Source organism: Chinchilla lanigera, unplaced genomic scaffold (assembly GCF_000276665.1).
Source record: "Chinchilla lanigera isolate Chin_1 unplaced genomic scaffold, ChiLan1.0 scaffold00185, whole genome shotgun sequence".
Lineage (NCBI taxonomy): Eukaryota > Metazoa > Chordata > Mammalia > Rodentia > Chinchillidae > Chinchilla > Chinchilla lanigera.
In genome coordinates, this window is record NW_004955586.1 from 533,871 (window position 1) to 550,070 (window position 16,200).

The 16,200-nt window shown below is 48.9% G+C and overlaps 1 protein-coding gene across 3 annotated transcripts in view; it reads left to right on the forward strand.

The window, feature by feature from the left end:
* Phka2 (phosphorylase kinase, alpha 2 (liver)) overlaps positions 1-15,642 on the forward strand; it is a 67,160-nt gene extending 51,518 nt beyond the window's left edge. The window contains exons 21-33 of one of the 3 annotated variants that reach the window (XM_005414436.2): positions 908-1,041; positions 1,842-1,998; positions 2,785-2,864; positions 3,050-3,128; positions 3,240-3,369; positions 3,969-4,070; positions 6,741-6,859; positions 7,591-7,620; positions 9,220-9,273; positions 11,228-11,398; positions 13,472-13,525; positions 14,196-14,396; positions 14,951-15,642. In XM_005414436.2, coding sequence (XP_005414493.1) covers positions 908-1,041; positions 1,842-1,998; positions 2,785-2,864; positions 3,050-3,128; positions 3,240-3,369; positions 3,969-4,070; positions 6,741-6,859; positions 7,591-7,620; positions 9,220-9,273; positions 11,228-11,398; positions 13,472-13,525; positions 14,196-14,396; positions 14,951-15,121 — 1,482 coding nt within the window. In that variant the 3' untranslated portion in view covers positions 15,122-15,642. The remainder of the gene's footprint in view (positions 1-907; positions 1,042-1,841; positions 1,999-2,784; positions 2,865-3,049; positions 3,129-3,239; positions 3,370-3,968; positions 4,071-6,740; positions 6,860-7,590; positions 7,621-9,219; positions 9,274-11,227; positions 11,399-13,471; positions 13,526-14,195; positions 14,397-14,950) is intronic. The other 2 variants (XM_005414437.2, XM_005414438.2) reach the window with 2 other exon arrangements.
* The last annotated feature ends 558 nt before the right edge of the window (positions 15,643-16,200 follow it).

A 16,200-nucleotide genomic window follows, 5' to 3' on the forward strand; every position in this document is an offset into this window, starting at 1 on the left:
GTCGAGTTTGGTGCAAACCTTTATATTGTACCTGTAGGAGAAAGCTCCTGTCTTTCTGCCTGCGCATCCCAGGTGGCATTGGAGGACATAAACTAGCTGCTCTCGCCGTCCTGTCCTATCTGAGTCAGTCAACCAAGACGACGACTTGGAGAACAGAATAAAAGCCTGTTCCTCAGACTGGCAATAGATTCCTCAGGAACATAAAATCTCAGAGTGTTCCCTATTGGTTCCCATAATTTGTTATTTTATTCTGAAGTCTCCCCTGATTTTATCCCAACTGAATGAAAATATCCAGTGCCAGTGAAGAATATTTTAAGATAACTTCAATTTTAACTTGTCTAAAACATATATTTTGTGTTTATTTTGCTCTTAGAAATATTTTTATCAAAGTGTATATGGCATAGGCAGAAAGGTACGAAAGCTCAAATACAGACTATGGCGCAAGGTCGTGAGTTCGGTTCCTGGTACCGGAGAAAAACCCAAAAAAAAACAAACAAACAAATCAAATACAGACTATGATGAATTGTCACTAAGCCAATATGCATGTGGAAGTGGCCACCTGTATGCTCCCTCCCAGTCACGTCCCTCCCCAGTAGTGCAGAGGTAATCGCCGTCATGTTTTCTAACAGCAAAGGCTACTTTTGCCTGCTTTTGAACTTGCATAAATAAAACTTACCCAGATTTTAACCTGTTCAGTTCAGTCTCTTGCAAATGATGACCAAGACAGTCACTCATTAATTAAAACTAGTAAAAGCCTATAAATAAAAAGGTACAAATTACTGGTTTAAAAACTAGAGTCCAGTACAGTGCCAGAGTTCAAACAATAGACTGGTGTTTCTGTTCTTGATTATCTGAAAGTTTCCATGCTCAGCCCCTCTCCCTGTTTGTTTGGCTTTTATGTGACCAGGCTCCTGAAGGTGACTTCCAGTGGCCCAGAGATGACCATGGTGATGTAGACTGTGAGAAGCTGGTTGAGCAGCTGAAAGATTGTTCAAACCTACAAGACCAAGCAGACATTCTCTACATTCTTTATGTAATAAAGTAAGTATCTGTGTTTGCGCTGCAGTAATAACATACCATAAACCAGTATTATGAACAACAGAAATGCATTTCTCACAGATCTGGGAGTGGAAGTCCACGATCAAGTTGACAGCAGCTCCTCTGTCTAGTGAAGGCCAGCTTTTGCATGGATGAGACCTTCTCACTATGTCCCCACATGGTGAAAGGGACGTGCTAGCTTCCTAGGGTCTCTTTATACGGATATTAATCTACAGATTTTTTTTTGTTTTTTTTTTCCCGGTACCGGGAATCGAACTCACGACCTTGCGCTTGCCAGGCAGGCACTGTGCTGCTGAGCTAAATCCCCAGCCTAAGGATATTAATCTAAATCATGAAGGCCCTGCCCCCATGATCTAATCACCTCCCAGAGGCCCCACCTCCTAATATCACCCTGAAGGTTATAATTCTAAGAGCAATATACAAGGGAACAGCCATTCAGGAAGTTTACAGTCTTTACTAGGCTGAGCTTTCTTGGTTCTCCTTAATCCATTCTTCTAAGTCTCTTGGCCCTTTAGCAGCCCCGGGTCATGATTATATTCACCCAAATTACCCAGAAGAGCCATGAATCAGGCTACTCTGCCTACTGATGCTGGCCTCCCAGGATGAAAAGCCTGGGTGAAGGAGACTCAGTTTCAGGATCTCAGTTTCCTGATGTTAGTCTTCTGTTTCAGAGGACATCAGGATACTTCGGTAGGATGGAACCCTCTCAGTGAAGGCATTGGGAGTACCCAAGTGTCTTAACATTCTGGGCTATACCTCTGCATTTTTCTACCTTTTTACAGGGGTCCCAACTGGGACACTAATCTCTCTGGACAACATGGTGTCACCGTTCACAACCTTCTCAGCGAGCTCTATGGGAAAGCTGGCCTGAATCAGGAGTGGGGTCTGATTCGCTACATTTCAGGCCTGCTCAGGAAGAAGGTGGAGGTCCTAGCCGAGGTCAGAGCAACTGTGCTTTTGGGCTGTCTGTTTGTCCTCCCTAGCCCGATGCCCTCTTCCTCTTCAGTTATAGAAGAAGCTAGAGGCAAGTGTCTCTTACCTGTAGGAGAAAATGAAAGCTTAATCCAGCATGAGGACTGGCCCTCCTCTCCTGACCTCCTGCTACTGTGGGAAGGCAAACAAGGATGGCAATTCAAGTTGATTAGTGTGGTTTTTCTTAGCTACAGAAAAAGGCCAACCAAGATAGCAAATGAAAATGCTCTGTAGCCTGCCACCCTCTGAAACTGAGCTTGCTTATTTCTGCACATCCACAGTACAATGATCATTAATATTTATAACCCCTAGGCCTTGCAAAATCCAGACCGACTTTTTATGACAAAGTTCAGTGTTCTGGTAAGGTGATATGTATTATATATGAACAATGAGAAGACTGGTAAATGGGGAATATGAGGCGGTTGGTCATTACCGTCACTATGAGGACTCATCCCTGCTTGTTGAATATCAGGGGTTTGCTACAGTGGGTAGACGTTGAGTGCCTTCTAGTGGGTACTGCAGAACCAGGCCTGGGGCTGTGCTTGAGAGACACAAAGATCAGGGGACCTACCCTTGCCTGGGTTTCCCGGGACCCAAGTATGAATTTTTCGAAGGAAAATGAGGATCATAAACTGTGAAGGTAAATTTATGATTTTATTGGCTACTGCCACTTCCAGTTGGCTTTCCCTGATACCCTCCTCCTCCTCCTCCCCGTGCTCCCTTCTCTCACCAATCTTCCTCCGCAACACATAGGCCTGTACAGACCTGTTGTCCCACCAAAAGCAGCTCACAGTGGGCCTGCCACCTGAGCCCCGAGAGAAGACCATCTCTGCGTAAGTCTTTGCCCCAGGACCTTACGATTGTGTGGGAGTGACAGGAAAACATCAGTGTTCTGCACTGTTCAGGGGGAGGGGCTATTTAAAGACAATGTCATATGGGCACTTGGAGCACAGAAAATTAGGGATCTTCTATAGGCAGTGAGGAGGTTTGCTCATGTTTGTGACCTCGTCCTTCCTAGGCCTCTTCCTCCGGAGGAGCTCACCAAACTCATCTATGAGGCCAGCGGGCAGGACATCAGCATCGCTGTTCTCACACAGGTCAGGGCCTGGCATGGAAGGGGCCAGCCACCACCTTCCTCAGAGGGGCACAGGGCCTCTTACCCACCCAGCAGGTATCTGAAACACTGTCCCTGTGTGTATCTATATCAGGAGATTGTGGTTTACCTGGCCATGTACGTCAGGGCCCAGCCCAGCCTCTTTGTGGAGATGCTCAGGCTCCGGATTGGACTGATCATTCAGGTGATGGCCACAGAGCTGGCACGGAGCCTGAACTGCTCAGGTGAGAAGCAAGGATTCTGGCAGCTCCCACTGCCCAGTTATGCCCCTGGCCTCAAAGCCTCACTCCAAAGGGAAACCCAGCTGTGTATTCCTGACCCAGCTTCCAATTCCTTGGGCCAGCTCAGGCCACATCAATTTCCCTCAGAGGTGGCTTCCATCAGGCCAAGCAGCACAGTCACGAGGCTCCTAAGTCAGGGCAGGACACTAATATGAGTCTTTTCTGCATGTGACAACTGAGCTCCCTACTCATATCCTTGCTGTGAGATGTCATCCCCCATTTCATAACACCTTCACAGGAAGAAGTCCCACCAATTAAAATATAAACATCAATTGCAGGGTACAGCCCACCATCAGGGATCAGTACTGTGCAAAACATTATATGCCTAGGAATTAAGCAAATACCGTACCAATTTAAACAACAGCATTTAGAGTCCCCCAAGGACTACCGCCTTTTTGCCCTGAAGCAACTTTGAGGTAATCCTGAGTGAGGTGACATGCTATACATCCTCCGTCACCCCCCTCCCACCCGGGTCCACTGGACTCTGCCTTCACCCACCACCAGTCCTGTGTCTGGGATACTTAAAAGATGTTTGTTTGTAGGAGAAGAAGCTTCTGAGAGTCTGATGAACCTCAGCCCTTTTGATATGAAGAATCTCCTGCACCATATTCTGAGCGGAAAAGAGTTTGGCGTGGAAAGAAGTGGTAAGTCAGTGCTCCAGTCAGTCCCACAGGGAACAGCCCCCCTGCCATGCAGATCAGTATCAGTACCGGTGACTTGGGACACCAGGAATGTGTGATTGTACGGTTCCAGTTTTAACAGGACGGACAGAGGCCGAGGCTCGAGGTTCCTGCTTTTAGGGCTTTGGGACACCTTTGCGAGTTTGCTGGGAGAACATTCCTCGACGGGTTACAGTAGCATATGGGCATGTCATCCTGCCTCTGTGCCCTGTGTCTCACATGAGCAAGAGCACTACAAGGTACTCTCCCTTACGTACAAATGTTGGAGAGGTGACCCTGAGTGTCATGACAAAAAGGCTGCCTTTTCAAATCATCCGAGTGGTCCGGCCTTTGGTTTGGATAAAAGAGGTCTTAGCCAGGCCCATGTCATCCTCTATAGGAAGGGATAAGACCCCTCTATGACCTTACAAGGCTAGTTTGTTTGCTTTTTCCCTGTAATAATCAGTTTTTATCTGTCCTAGAATCCTGCTTGAAGTGCTGAGAATATAATCACCCAAGTCCTAGCATGATTCTTATTCTCAAATGCACCCTAATTATAATTGAAGCAATTATCATTTCTTCTCATAAGAAAGCCAAGTGATTTGCAGATACATTGGTGAATTTATTTCATCGAGCCAAAGAAATGCACTGTGGGCTGTCATTCCTTTTATTTAATAAGAAGGACATTGGGTACTTTGTATTTTTCCTGAGTCTCTGCCAGCTACAAACAAAGACTGAATCAGGCAATCAGAGGCATATTGGTGGCTTTTCTCCTTTCCTGAGGGAAGGGTGCTCAAGACTCTTGTCCAAAGGTAATTTCCAATTCTTTCTCAGGCACAGGCCTTGAAATGTAAATGTACAAGATAAACATTTAATGTGTTCTGCTCATCATAATAGTGTTCATGGTCTGACAGATAATTGTCCTGTAAAGCTGTGAATACCAAGCTAGGAACCAAATAATGTCATCTGAAAGCCATACATATGTCTAATTGCAAGTAAGGACCAAAGACATGCTGTCTTTTAAAAACATGCAATATCATTTCTTTACTGTCCCTTGCAATTGTGCACTTTTTATAAATTAGGGGGCTCAAATAGAATTCTGACTAAATCCTGAGGTGTCTGAGATAACTATTTCTAGCAAACACCTCCAAACAGGCCCTCCTGGAACTTCCAAGACCCCTGTTGGCTTTCATTTTCTACTTCCCTGGTGCCCTCCCTCCCTCTGGGGCAGATTGCTGTGCCTCCTTGGTGGGTCCCTCCCTCTCCACCTCCTTCTACTCCCCTGGCATCTGTGGGGTTGGGCAGGGAGTAACCACTGAGCTAGGCAAGCAGAAGGGAGCAGTGTGCTTGCTGGCCCAGGAGTGGGAGGTGAAAAGGAGTGGTCAGGCCCCAGTCAGTAGGGCTTTGGGTCATATCAGCATTGTTTGGGCTTTATCCTGAAGACAGATCCAGGCCTGGGAGGATACCAAGTGGGCAGTCACACTGTCACACATACCTTTTTAGAATCATCCCTTGTGACCATAGACTAGAGGCTGGGCTCGTAGGGCGTGGACATGGTACAGGTGTCGGGTCCTGAAGCTGACATAACAGACTGGAAACAAATGAGTGGTGGCCTGGTGCAGTGGGGAAAGCCTTGTTGCCCCTGAGGCCTCAGCACCCCCATGTGCCCAGCTCTCTCAACACCCCTAGCAGCGGATTCCGTCCCCCTCTGCCACCTGCTTTACCCAGAAGGCCTGGGCTGGGCTCGCCTCCCTGTACCCATGCAGCCATGAATTCTGCTCCTGAGCTCTGTCATCTCTGGGTGCCACACATTCATACCTCACCTAATGCCCTTGACATGGGATCTCCTTCATCACCTGGCCCACAGCCTCAGGTGCCCAAGGTGCAAGCTCCTCAGTGAGCGTCCAGCACTTTTGTCATTTCTCCAGGGGTAGTTGGCATTTAGAGGATTGGCATGCTGGGGACAAAGCCTGGCAAGATCAATATGGGTCCTACACATTGGTTAGGGTGAACCCTCTAGAATGCAGATAGGACTGAGTATGTGACTGGGCACTCGTCCACTCATCAAATAAAATGTCATGCAATCGTTGAACGTGATCTGATAGAGTATTTAACACCATGGAAAGACATGCACAATATATTAAGTGCAAAAAGACTGGTCACATAGCTATATGTATGTACATATATATATGTACAATCTATATCAATATGTTTATATAAAAATATATATGTGATGATTGTTTTATAAGGTAAAACCGCATACAGAGCAAAAAATCTGGCAGACTAATGACTACAATGTTGACAGATGTTAGTTCTGGCTTCCTTAGGTAGTCTCAGTTTTCAACAAGGAAGGCATGCTTTTGGAAAAGAAATTATTTTTAAAAACATTCAATCAGTAGAGGGTTTTCCATCACTCTTGCGCGTGCTGCTTAAGCAGTATTCACCTTTCACATGGCCCTTTGAGACGTGTGTGATGAGCTTGTTGCTGCCCATGGCCAGGAAAGCCGGCACTGGCTGGGCTCAGCAGGGCCTCTTCTGGTGCAGTTTCTGATCAAGTTTGGTAGCCAGGCACAGACCCAAAAAGAACACGTCGCCACATTTCCTACCTCAGGTGGGTGCTGTATAGCCCCTAAAAACTGTGTGTCTCCTCTACAGTGCGCCCTATCCACTCCTCCACATCCAGCCCTGCCATCTCCATCCACGAAGTGGGACACACCGGAGTCACCAAAACTGACAGGAGTGGCATCACTAGACTGAGGAGTGAGATGAAACAGGTAAGAATACTTTGACAGTGCCATCAAAACTCAGTACAGGAGGCTTTGGCCTGTTCTTTGTTGATATGAGGTCCCTTCTGTGCTGGGGTCTAAGTCCAACACTATGCCCAGATAGGTACCCCAGAGCCAGTCACATGACCCACACCCCCCCCGTCCTGAAAGTCAACATAATGTTACATGTGCATTCTATAATACATTGTCCATGTTTGTGCATTCTGTAATACATTGTCCTTGTCCATGTTTGCTTCTGTGCCATTTAAAAAGTTGAACTATACATAAAGAAACACATGTTTCTCCATCAAATGTGTTCTTCAAATGAAATAGTGAAAAATATCTGGAAATAGACTGAAATGATCATGATACCTGTATTCGCTACCTTCTACAGGTATCGCTTTCCTCTGAATTCACAATAAAATCCTTTTGAACTGGTCCCACAGGACTACAGCTTGTCTTTTCAGTCTTGACGTACCAGGCACTATGCTAGGACTTGACTGTGATCCGTGGGAGGCAACAAGTTTCCTTCTGACCATGACCTGCAATAAGAAATGTGCTCCACTCTATTTCAGATGCCGGTCATGAGTCACTAGCTGAGTCTGTGTCTGTGAGGCACCAATAGTCACCGCCTGAGGTATAGCCAGCACGGCTCTGGAGTATCAGAGGATAATAGAAGTAGCAGGGTGTTCTTGACCTAAAGCTGGGTTTTACTTATTTCCTGATGTTTTTACTTTCAGATGACGAGGCGATTCAGTGCTGATGAACAGGTGAAACGTCTTTGCCTTATTTCGTCCTTTACTGTGTGTGCTTCGTGTTCTTTGTGGCTTCAATGGGAAGAGTAAAGCTGTAAATCCAGAGTGTGAGTGTGAGTGTGTGGCAGAGCAGTTCTGTCCGTCACAATAGCTCGAGCAGGCAATCCTAGGGACAGAAAGAAAGCTCTGTGGAGGGGGCTACAGCAGGAGAAATGACCTTGCCCCGTGCCTTTTATTTCCAAAAATCATTGACCACATTCTTGGGCTTTGTTACGGTATTTGGTAAAGGAGATGATCTGGGCTGTGCCTCAGAGTTTCTGTTCAGAAAGAGAGAACTAAATAGGGGGAAATGTGGGCAATGATTAGATCAGTAAGGAGGAATAGTGCTGTTCTTGGCCCGGAGAGATTTAACCCTGGAAGGAAGAAACTGAAGATACTATTCTTTTATACCACCCTGGAGTGTGCTCTGCCACACACTCACACTCACACTCTGGATTTACAGCTTTACTCTTCCCATTGAAGCCACAAGGAGGAGCTTGCTTCCTCCTCCTTCCTCTGGAAAATCAGATTTACTTATTTTTAAGAGACAGGGTCTCTCTTGCCCAGGCTGGCCCCAGACGTCTGGCTCAAGCTTCTGCTTCAGCCTTTTGAGTAGCTGCAACTATAGGCGTGTGCCACTGTGCCTGGCTTTGGCGTCACATTTCTAATGACCCGATGTCTCTACGACCAGAAAAGAATAAAAGAAATGTATGACATGTAAATGTAGTTTGCACGTGCTGTCCAAGGGCAAAACATACATAATCTTTCATTCTAATTTATTTACTTCTTCCAAGTAAAGAATCGAGTTTCCAGACATCTTCCTTTACCAGCCACTCGGTGGCACCGTCCCTCTGGTTACCCACATCCCAGCTGTCTGAGTGTGGGGGAATATGGATGGTTTCTTCCGCCTCCATTTAATGCTGCCCTTGCATGTTAAAGACGAAATGATCACCTTTCTTCTTTAATGGGTTTGGATTCAACTAGCTAATTTAAGTTGTGTATTTGGGCACCTGTGTGGAAATATAGTATCCTCTGTTCAAAATGCAATAGGTGCCATGACATTTTACATTTCTGTTCACTTTTGCAAGAAACCCACGTGTACAGATATACCCATGCAAGTTAAGGGTACAGTCTGGATTTGTAGACAAGAAAATACTTGTGTGGCCAGAGGTCAGCAGCCGGATCACATTCATACATTTAACAAATATCTATGGGCTGGGACGCCTACTAGGTACCAGAGGTTAGTGACAGTTATGGGTATTTTGTTGATCTCAGATTTTCACAACTCACAGAATACATTGGCGTGTCACGGCCAAGGTTGGAAAATGTGTCTTAGCTTGATTAGGACCCTGCACATGCAAAGAGAACCTGGTGACATTTACTATTTTCAAAAGATGCTGTAGTGCTGCCCCTTGACCTGGCCATGCTGCCGAGTGAGACTCTGGCTCACCTCTCCACACTCTCCTTCTGAGGCATGTCACGCTGTCTGTACCTGCTCGCTGCTGGCATCTCTTGCATGGAGGGATGTCACTGGTGTCACTACACATGACTGAGTCGATTCTTTTTGTTTTGTAGTTCTTTTCTGTCGGCCAGGCCGTGTCCAGCAGTGTGCATTCTTCCAAGTCTGCGGTAAACCTGCGTCGGCGTCACGTCCCACCCTGCCTCCCCCTCCATGTTTGTACTGTCTGAATCCTCTTGTGGCCTGGCTCATCCTCCCACCCCATCACTGACTTCTGGTTTGGGTTTTGTGTGTATGGTGCTGGGAATGGAACCCAGAGCCTTGCTTATGCTAGGCGAGCACTGCAGCACTGAACTACTCCCCCAGCCCTTATCTCTGACTTCTAAGATTGGAGTGCGGCTTAAGGGTTTGCAGGTGATGCGGACAGTCTCCTCCAACTGTAATGCTGAGATTCTGCGAAGGCTTTCTTTTCGGTCTGGAGCTCTCAGATCTCTGCTTATTCTCCTTGGTGCAGTAGATGAGGAGTGTTCTCTTCACCAATTCCCAGAAGTTTCAGGGCACTTTGACCAGCATTTCACATGCACCATGGCCCAGCTTGGCGTGAGGCCCCAACTCAAGTAAAGGCCTAGGAAATGTTCTGATCACTGAGGCAAGTCTGAGTCTGCCTCCGAAAGCTAGAAGGAAAAAATCAGCTGAGTCATTGATGAGTGCTGGCTGTAATTACTTTTATTTGTAGTTAATTGTCGCCTTATTTAAATGGCAGTATTGAGCCCATCAGAATAACCCAGCCTGAGTGCCTTTGCAAAATAAGATCTGTTAAAATCAAAATGAGTGCACAGAGAAGAATCTCACCTCTTGAACTGCCAGGATACTTACTATCTGAACTTCATTTCTAAACCTTCAAATTTGATGTTACACACTGAGAAACAAAAGTGCCAAATGGTCCAGAATCAGAGGCATGTGGAAGGATGCAGGTTATCCCTGCCCCAGACTGCAGGTCAAGGGCCTAGAATCCATCGGGGAAGACAGCAGGCTGTGAGCTTTGCTCTATGAAAGGATGTGGGGTACATACCAGGGGAGCCCCATTTTCAGTTCTGATCCTAGGCCCCTCTGGGAGCCATGCCAAGCTGTCTCTAGGTCACCCTCAGGAGGTCAGGAGGCCAGCCTCAGGAGAGAAGGCAGGAAATGACACCTTCCTCCCAAGTCGGCAGAGCCTGTGCCTGCTCAGAGCGTACGTGGCCCTACCTTATGATGAGGCCCAGGGCAAGAGCAGGAACACACAAAGCAGGACTGATAAACATGGGTGGAAGTACCAAAATGTCCAAGGTCCCCACCACTGAATGAGAATTCCAAGCCTTGACTTTATTTCTTTGCCTTGGGTCCTTCCTCCCTGTTTTAAGTGTGGCATTCTCTGTGGCATTCACCCTATGGGGAGGTCTGTATCCCTTTCAATGGCACTGGTGAAGTGGGCACTTTGGCATCTGTCCCAAATGGGTTGTGGGACTGAGAGGAGCACCTGCCCCGAGGACCAGCTCTCCTGAGGTCCTGCTTCTCTCGATGAGAGCAGGTTTCATATGCCAGGCCAGCATCCTCTGAGGGAGCCACCCTCACAGAGATAGCTGCTCCTTGTGAGCGCTCAGCACGGACCAGGCTTGCTCTCAGGCACTCCTGCATCTTCACTCTGTGCATGCCCTGAAGGAGACCGCTGTGCCTCCTTCATGCAACTGGGATGGGGTGGCAGTTGATGCTAGCGTAGGGCCTGGGCAGCCTTGGCCGGGTGGCTGCTGCAGTTGGTGTACATGTGGGGTTGGCCTCACAGTGGCCTGACCCGAAAGTCCATACTTGTCCCTGCTGGCCTCCACCCCAGGAATATGGGGTCCTCTGGGTGCTGTACTGCCTCTTGGGGGCTGGGAGGGGCTAAGTAACCAAACCAGAGAGCATCATTAAGCAGGGGACAAGGTGGAATCAAGGAACCATATTCCTCCTCAGGTGAGTGGCATCCAGTGATTCTGACAGATTCCCTCAGCCGGCCTTCATGCCGGTGAGCTTTCCCCTCAGATGCCCACTGGGTGGGTCTCAGGCCTTCTGAGGACCGCATGCTAAAGGCCGTGTGCTGTCTTGCAGAGGTCCAGCACCCCATCGTCACCCACAGGCACGTCCTCATCAGACTCAGGAGGCTACCACATGAGCTGGGGGGAGCGGCAGGGCCAGTGGCTGCGCAGGAGAAGGCTGGATGGAGCCATCAACCGGGTCCCCGTGGGCTTCTATCAGAAAGTGTGGAAGATTCTCCAGAAGGTAAGCCAGCCCTGGGCTGCACTCCATACACACTCCCAGGGAAATGATCCAGCCACTGTTGCCTTTGTGCGGTGCAGTGGCACCACCAGGTATCAAGTAGCCGATGGCTAGGGAATAAGCACACACATACCCTGACCCTCAGCAGCTCACAGCCGAGCATGGGGCTTCTCCACCTCCGCACTACTGCCAGCTGGGCCAAGCCTTCTCTGCTGTGGCAGCTGTCCCACGTACTGTGGGATGGTTAGCAGTGTCCCCGGCCTCTTCTAGTTGTCAATAGCACCTCCTCCCCCAGGCACAATACCAAGAGTGGCTCCAGACATTGCCAAATGTTGCCTGCCAGGCAAATAGACTTTGGTTGAGAGCCACTGGCTGGAGTTACAGCAAGAAAGACAAAAATGGCTGCCCATGTTGTGTGGGACCAGCTTTGACATTTTAAGAACATGCAAAAGTCGGAAGATAGACAAGAACTGGAGGAAGCTGGAAAGACTTTTGAGAAAATGCTTTACCTTAGTCAACCCAGAGCAGCCCTCGCTCTGGAATGATGGTTTGGGAGGGGTCTGGATGGGGCTAGCACTCCAATGCTACATGTCTAGTCAGGCATGATATCCCCATAGTTCACAACAGAATAGAGGCCCTGCTGTCTGCTGAGCACTGACTGAGGTCCTGAGAGCACACAGAAAGAAGAGCTTCCGCTCTGGCCCCGGGTCCCATGTGCCCTGAAGGTGGACCGAACCTTCCTTCCCGAGCTGCCTGTGCATCCTTGCCAGGAGCAGGACCCTACAGCCCCCTGCCCTTAGCCAGCTGCCCAGTGCTCCTGTGGCCATCTGCCTGGGGGCTAAAATCTCACCAGATATCTGCTCTGGAAACATCTAGACCCTGTACCTGAAGGCAGGAGAGCTTGCAGGGAAGGAAGGGGCAGCGTGGGAAGCCAGAAGATGGGCCCTTTGTTCTCTGCAACCCACCATCTACAGCCTCCCACACCAACTCAGGCCATTTGCAAGGCTTCTTAGGTCCCGCCAGGGCTTGTCCTGCCTCTCCCACAGAGGGACAGTGTGCCCCAGCAAAATGCTTCTATGCAAACCAAAACAGATTGTTTTCCCAAATGATTTCTTTTTAGCTCATTTCACAGTAGGAGAGGAGAGAAAAATGCCGTAATCCCAAATGAGAACACTCCCCAGCCTGCTCTGCAAGGCAGTTTGGCCTGCTCTTTGCAGCAGGCACCCCTGGCCAGTCACGGGGCGCCGGCCTCTGGGCTTTGTGTTCAGCTGCAAAACAGGGTAGGAGGGGGTCAGAGTGGTCCCTGCTTGTCCACACCTGGACTCCACTACCCTTCAGAGCAGATCCCGCAGCAGTTGCTGATCCACCACTCCTTACCTCTTTTCAGAAGCTTTGAGGGTGGGGTAAAGGCAGGCAGCTACTTCAGGCCAGGGCTGAGACTCTGAAGGTGGCCAGTTAGACCAGGACCAACTGTTCCTAGAAAATCTCCCGCTCTTCCTGGGGCATCACACGCTTCCACCCAGGCTTCCATTGGCGCAATACCAAACACTTTTATTATGAAAAAGCAGCATTTTGTATTGAGCCTTCTTGATATTTATATACATGGGTATGCGTGTGCGTGTCTGTGCATGTGCTCGAATCTTTTGTGATTGGTGCTTATTATAGAAATCTCGAAAATAGACGCCTGCAAAGGCACAGAAGCATCACTTCGCCAGCAGGAGCCATGAAAATCTCCCTTCATTATAGCACCAAAGGGGGCCTGGCAGGCGCCGAGGCCTGGTTGCCAAGTGAAACATGGAGCCTCCGGGGAGGAGGACGCAGCAGCTCCCAAGGGCATTGTTCGTGCTCGATCTGAAGGATGCCTACTGGTTTCCCTAGAATTGTTCCATCGAAAACACAGCCTGTGGGCAGTGAGAACAGCGCTCTAAAAATAACCGACAGTCTGGTGTGTTCCAGCCCGTGTGCAGATGTCCAGGGCAAGGAGAACTGTGTGTGCACAAGTGTGTGTGTATGTGTGAGCACACATGCCCTTGTTGGCATGTTCCAGAATCTGAAATGTCTGTATTCTTCCTCCAGTGCCACGGCCTCTCTATCGATGGTTTCGTCCTCCCATCCTCAACAACCCGAGAGGTAGGATGGGAAAACCCCACTGCCAACCCCTCTGTGGATTTGTCTCACAGACCCTGACCACTCATGCACCTCGCAAGCCTGTGCTGTATACACACAGAGCAGCCGTAGTTCTGTTTCAGCCCCTTCAACCCCAGATTATGCAGTTTGTCACCTTCTCTCTCTCCTTCCCCTCAGAAACGTCATTTCTGGACTAGCAACTGTTCAGATCAGCCCGAGACCCCTTGAAACCCCTGCCAAGCTCCCTCCCACACTCGTCAGACCCACATGCAGCTTCCTCGGGCTTCTCTTCTCCAGCTGCAAGCAATGACCTTTCCTGGCTTATCCCTCCCTGCCCCAGCCCATGCACATTTAAAACTGGCTTGTAGTTGTTTTAGTTTGCCGGAGGCACCGTGCTGTATGCCACTGGGAGTAATGAGAAGAGAAATAAATGATTTCCCCTTCCTGGAAGTTACATTCCAGTGTGTACACAAAAAAGGCCCAGCACGAGGCTGAGTGGCTCGCAGGGCAGAGCACTTGGCTTCCTGTCCCAGAGGGTTCCCTTGCGGAATCAGACCAGTGGCCCGAAGGAAGGCAACATCTGAGTTGAACCCCAATGGTGTTGGGGAGCACTGACTGCAAGGCTGTGTCTGTCTGCTCTCTCACTGCTGGTGCCTGCTGCACCCTTTGACAGATGACCCCACACGAGATCAAGTTTGCTGTCCACGTGGAGTCGGTGCTGAACCGTGTGCCGCAGCCTGAGTATCGGCAGCTGCTGGTGGAAGCCATCATGGTGCTGACGCTGCTCTCAGACACGGAGATGGACAGCATTGGGGGCATCATCCACGTGGACCAGATTGTGCAGATGGCCAATCAGCTGTTCCTGCAGGACCAGGTGGGGGTGTCCAGGCCGCCTACTCCCCCCACAGCTGAGGCAGGGAAGCCGGCTGGCATTTATCTCTGTTGAGGCTGGAAATTCTGTGTCCAATAGGAAGATATATACTCAAACAAAGAAAATGTCATCGCAGATGGTGAAAAAATGTCAACCATTTGGTTAGGACATGGCACAGTGGCCACTTGAGAAATCTAGAGAGCTTTGGATATGGACAGGTCTGGGTCAGTGGAACCTTTACTCCACAACCTTTACACCCCTTGCTGCATGGATGGCCCTGGTGAACCATGTACCTTGTACACAAAATCAAGTCAGGCAAATAAGCTGTCCTCTGTAGAGTCAGTACTGAGCTGCAAAGTAGGGTCTGAGAACAGAGTACCCAGAGCAGGGGCAAAATGTTCCCCCGGGTAGCACTGGATTCCTACCGTGGGGCCTAGCCTCAGGCCTCTGGCAGCCTCTCCTCACCCACACTGACCACCTCCAACATCCAGAATCATGAGGGGCAGGAAAGGAGATGGACTCTGCTCATTCTTTCTGTCTGCCTTCTCTTGTTGCAGATGTCAACTGGAGCCACAGATATCCTGGAGCATGACCAAGCCACTGGAATTTGCCACTTCTTTTACGATAGTGCCCCAAGTGGGGCTTATGGGACAATGACCTATCTAACAAAAGCAGTGGCTTCTCATTTGCAAGAACTGCTGCCTAGTTCAGGCTGCCAGACCCAATAGGACCTCGCCAGTAACCATGACCGTGACCACCCCTAAATCTCTTTCTGTGCTCCCAGCTTCACTGGGAACTTTCTTCCATCTTCCAAGATCCCCTGTGCTGTCATAAAATCACGTCCCTTCAGAAACATTCACAGGGACATGGCAGCACTCGACCTGCAACCAATGTATGTTTAAACCACCAACAGAGCTGATAACGCTCATCCCCCTCGCCCCCCAAGGCCCTAGGATCACTTCCTAGGTGCACTTCGCTGGACCACGTCATCACAGCATATGGTCTCATAGGCTCCTCAAAGGAATTAGAAACTGGTCTCTTTTCAGCATAGAGTGAACTGAGACTCCAGCTTAAATTGGCTCTCACAGTTACAGAAATAGATTCCATGAGCTAGTGACACATTTTAAAGATGGAAAGATCCTTCCAGCAGTAACGACTAAACAAACAAACCTTGACAAGGGACCATCTTAACCGGATGCAGCCTGCCTGGGGACCATATTGTTTACCAAATAGAACAATCCTAGCTATCTGTGTTGGTTATCTTGTGCCTTGCTTACTTTTTTAGCCTCTTGTTCTATTGCCATGGTTGCTTTCATGTAACATACGTTTCTGTTGCCAAGATATACAAAGCCAGTTAATGTTGACTCATGGTCTTCAAGGATTGTATCCTGGCTGTCCATGAATTAGGGGCTTGTCCTGTCTTATGGAAAAATCCCACATCTTCCAGAATCTTAAAAAAAAGGTGACTTTTCTGATAGCCAAGCAAGCTTGTTTTAGGGCTGGAACAGGTAAGAGTGCCCTGGAAAGGCCTGGGTCTCTCTGCCCTGGCTCTGGGGGAACTGTCACATGATCAGTATGAGTCAGTAGATGCCATGGAAATGAGGGATGTGTTCCCGCAGAAACAACGCCTCCCTCTTTAAATCGGAGCCAGGCTGGGAGCCTGAACCTTTTTCACAGAAATGCTGCGTCCTCATGCTGTTGGGTCATTGTGGTTTCAGGCACTGACTGCAGAGAAGATGAGGTGTGACAGGGTCTGGCAGATCTTTTGCCAGTGTCCTAGTGAGCAGAATTTCTCTCCAGGTGGGGT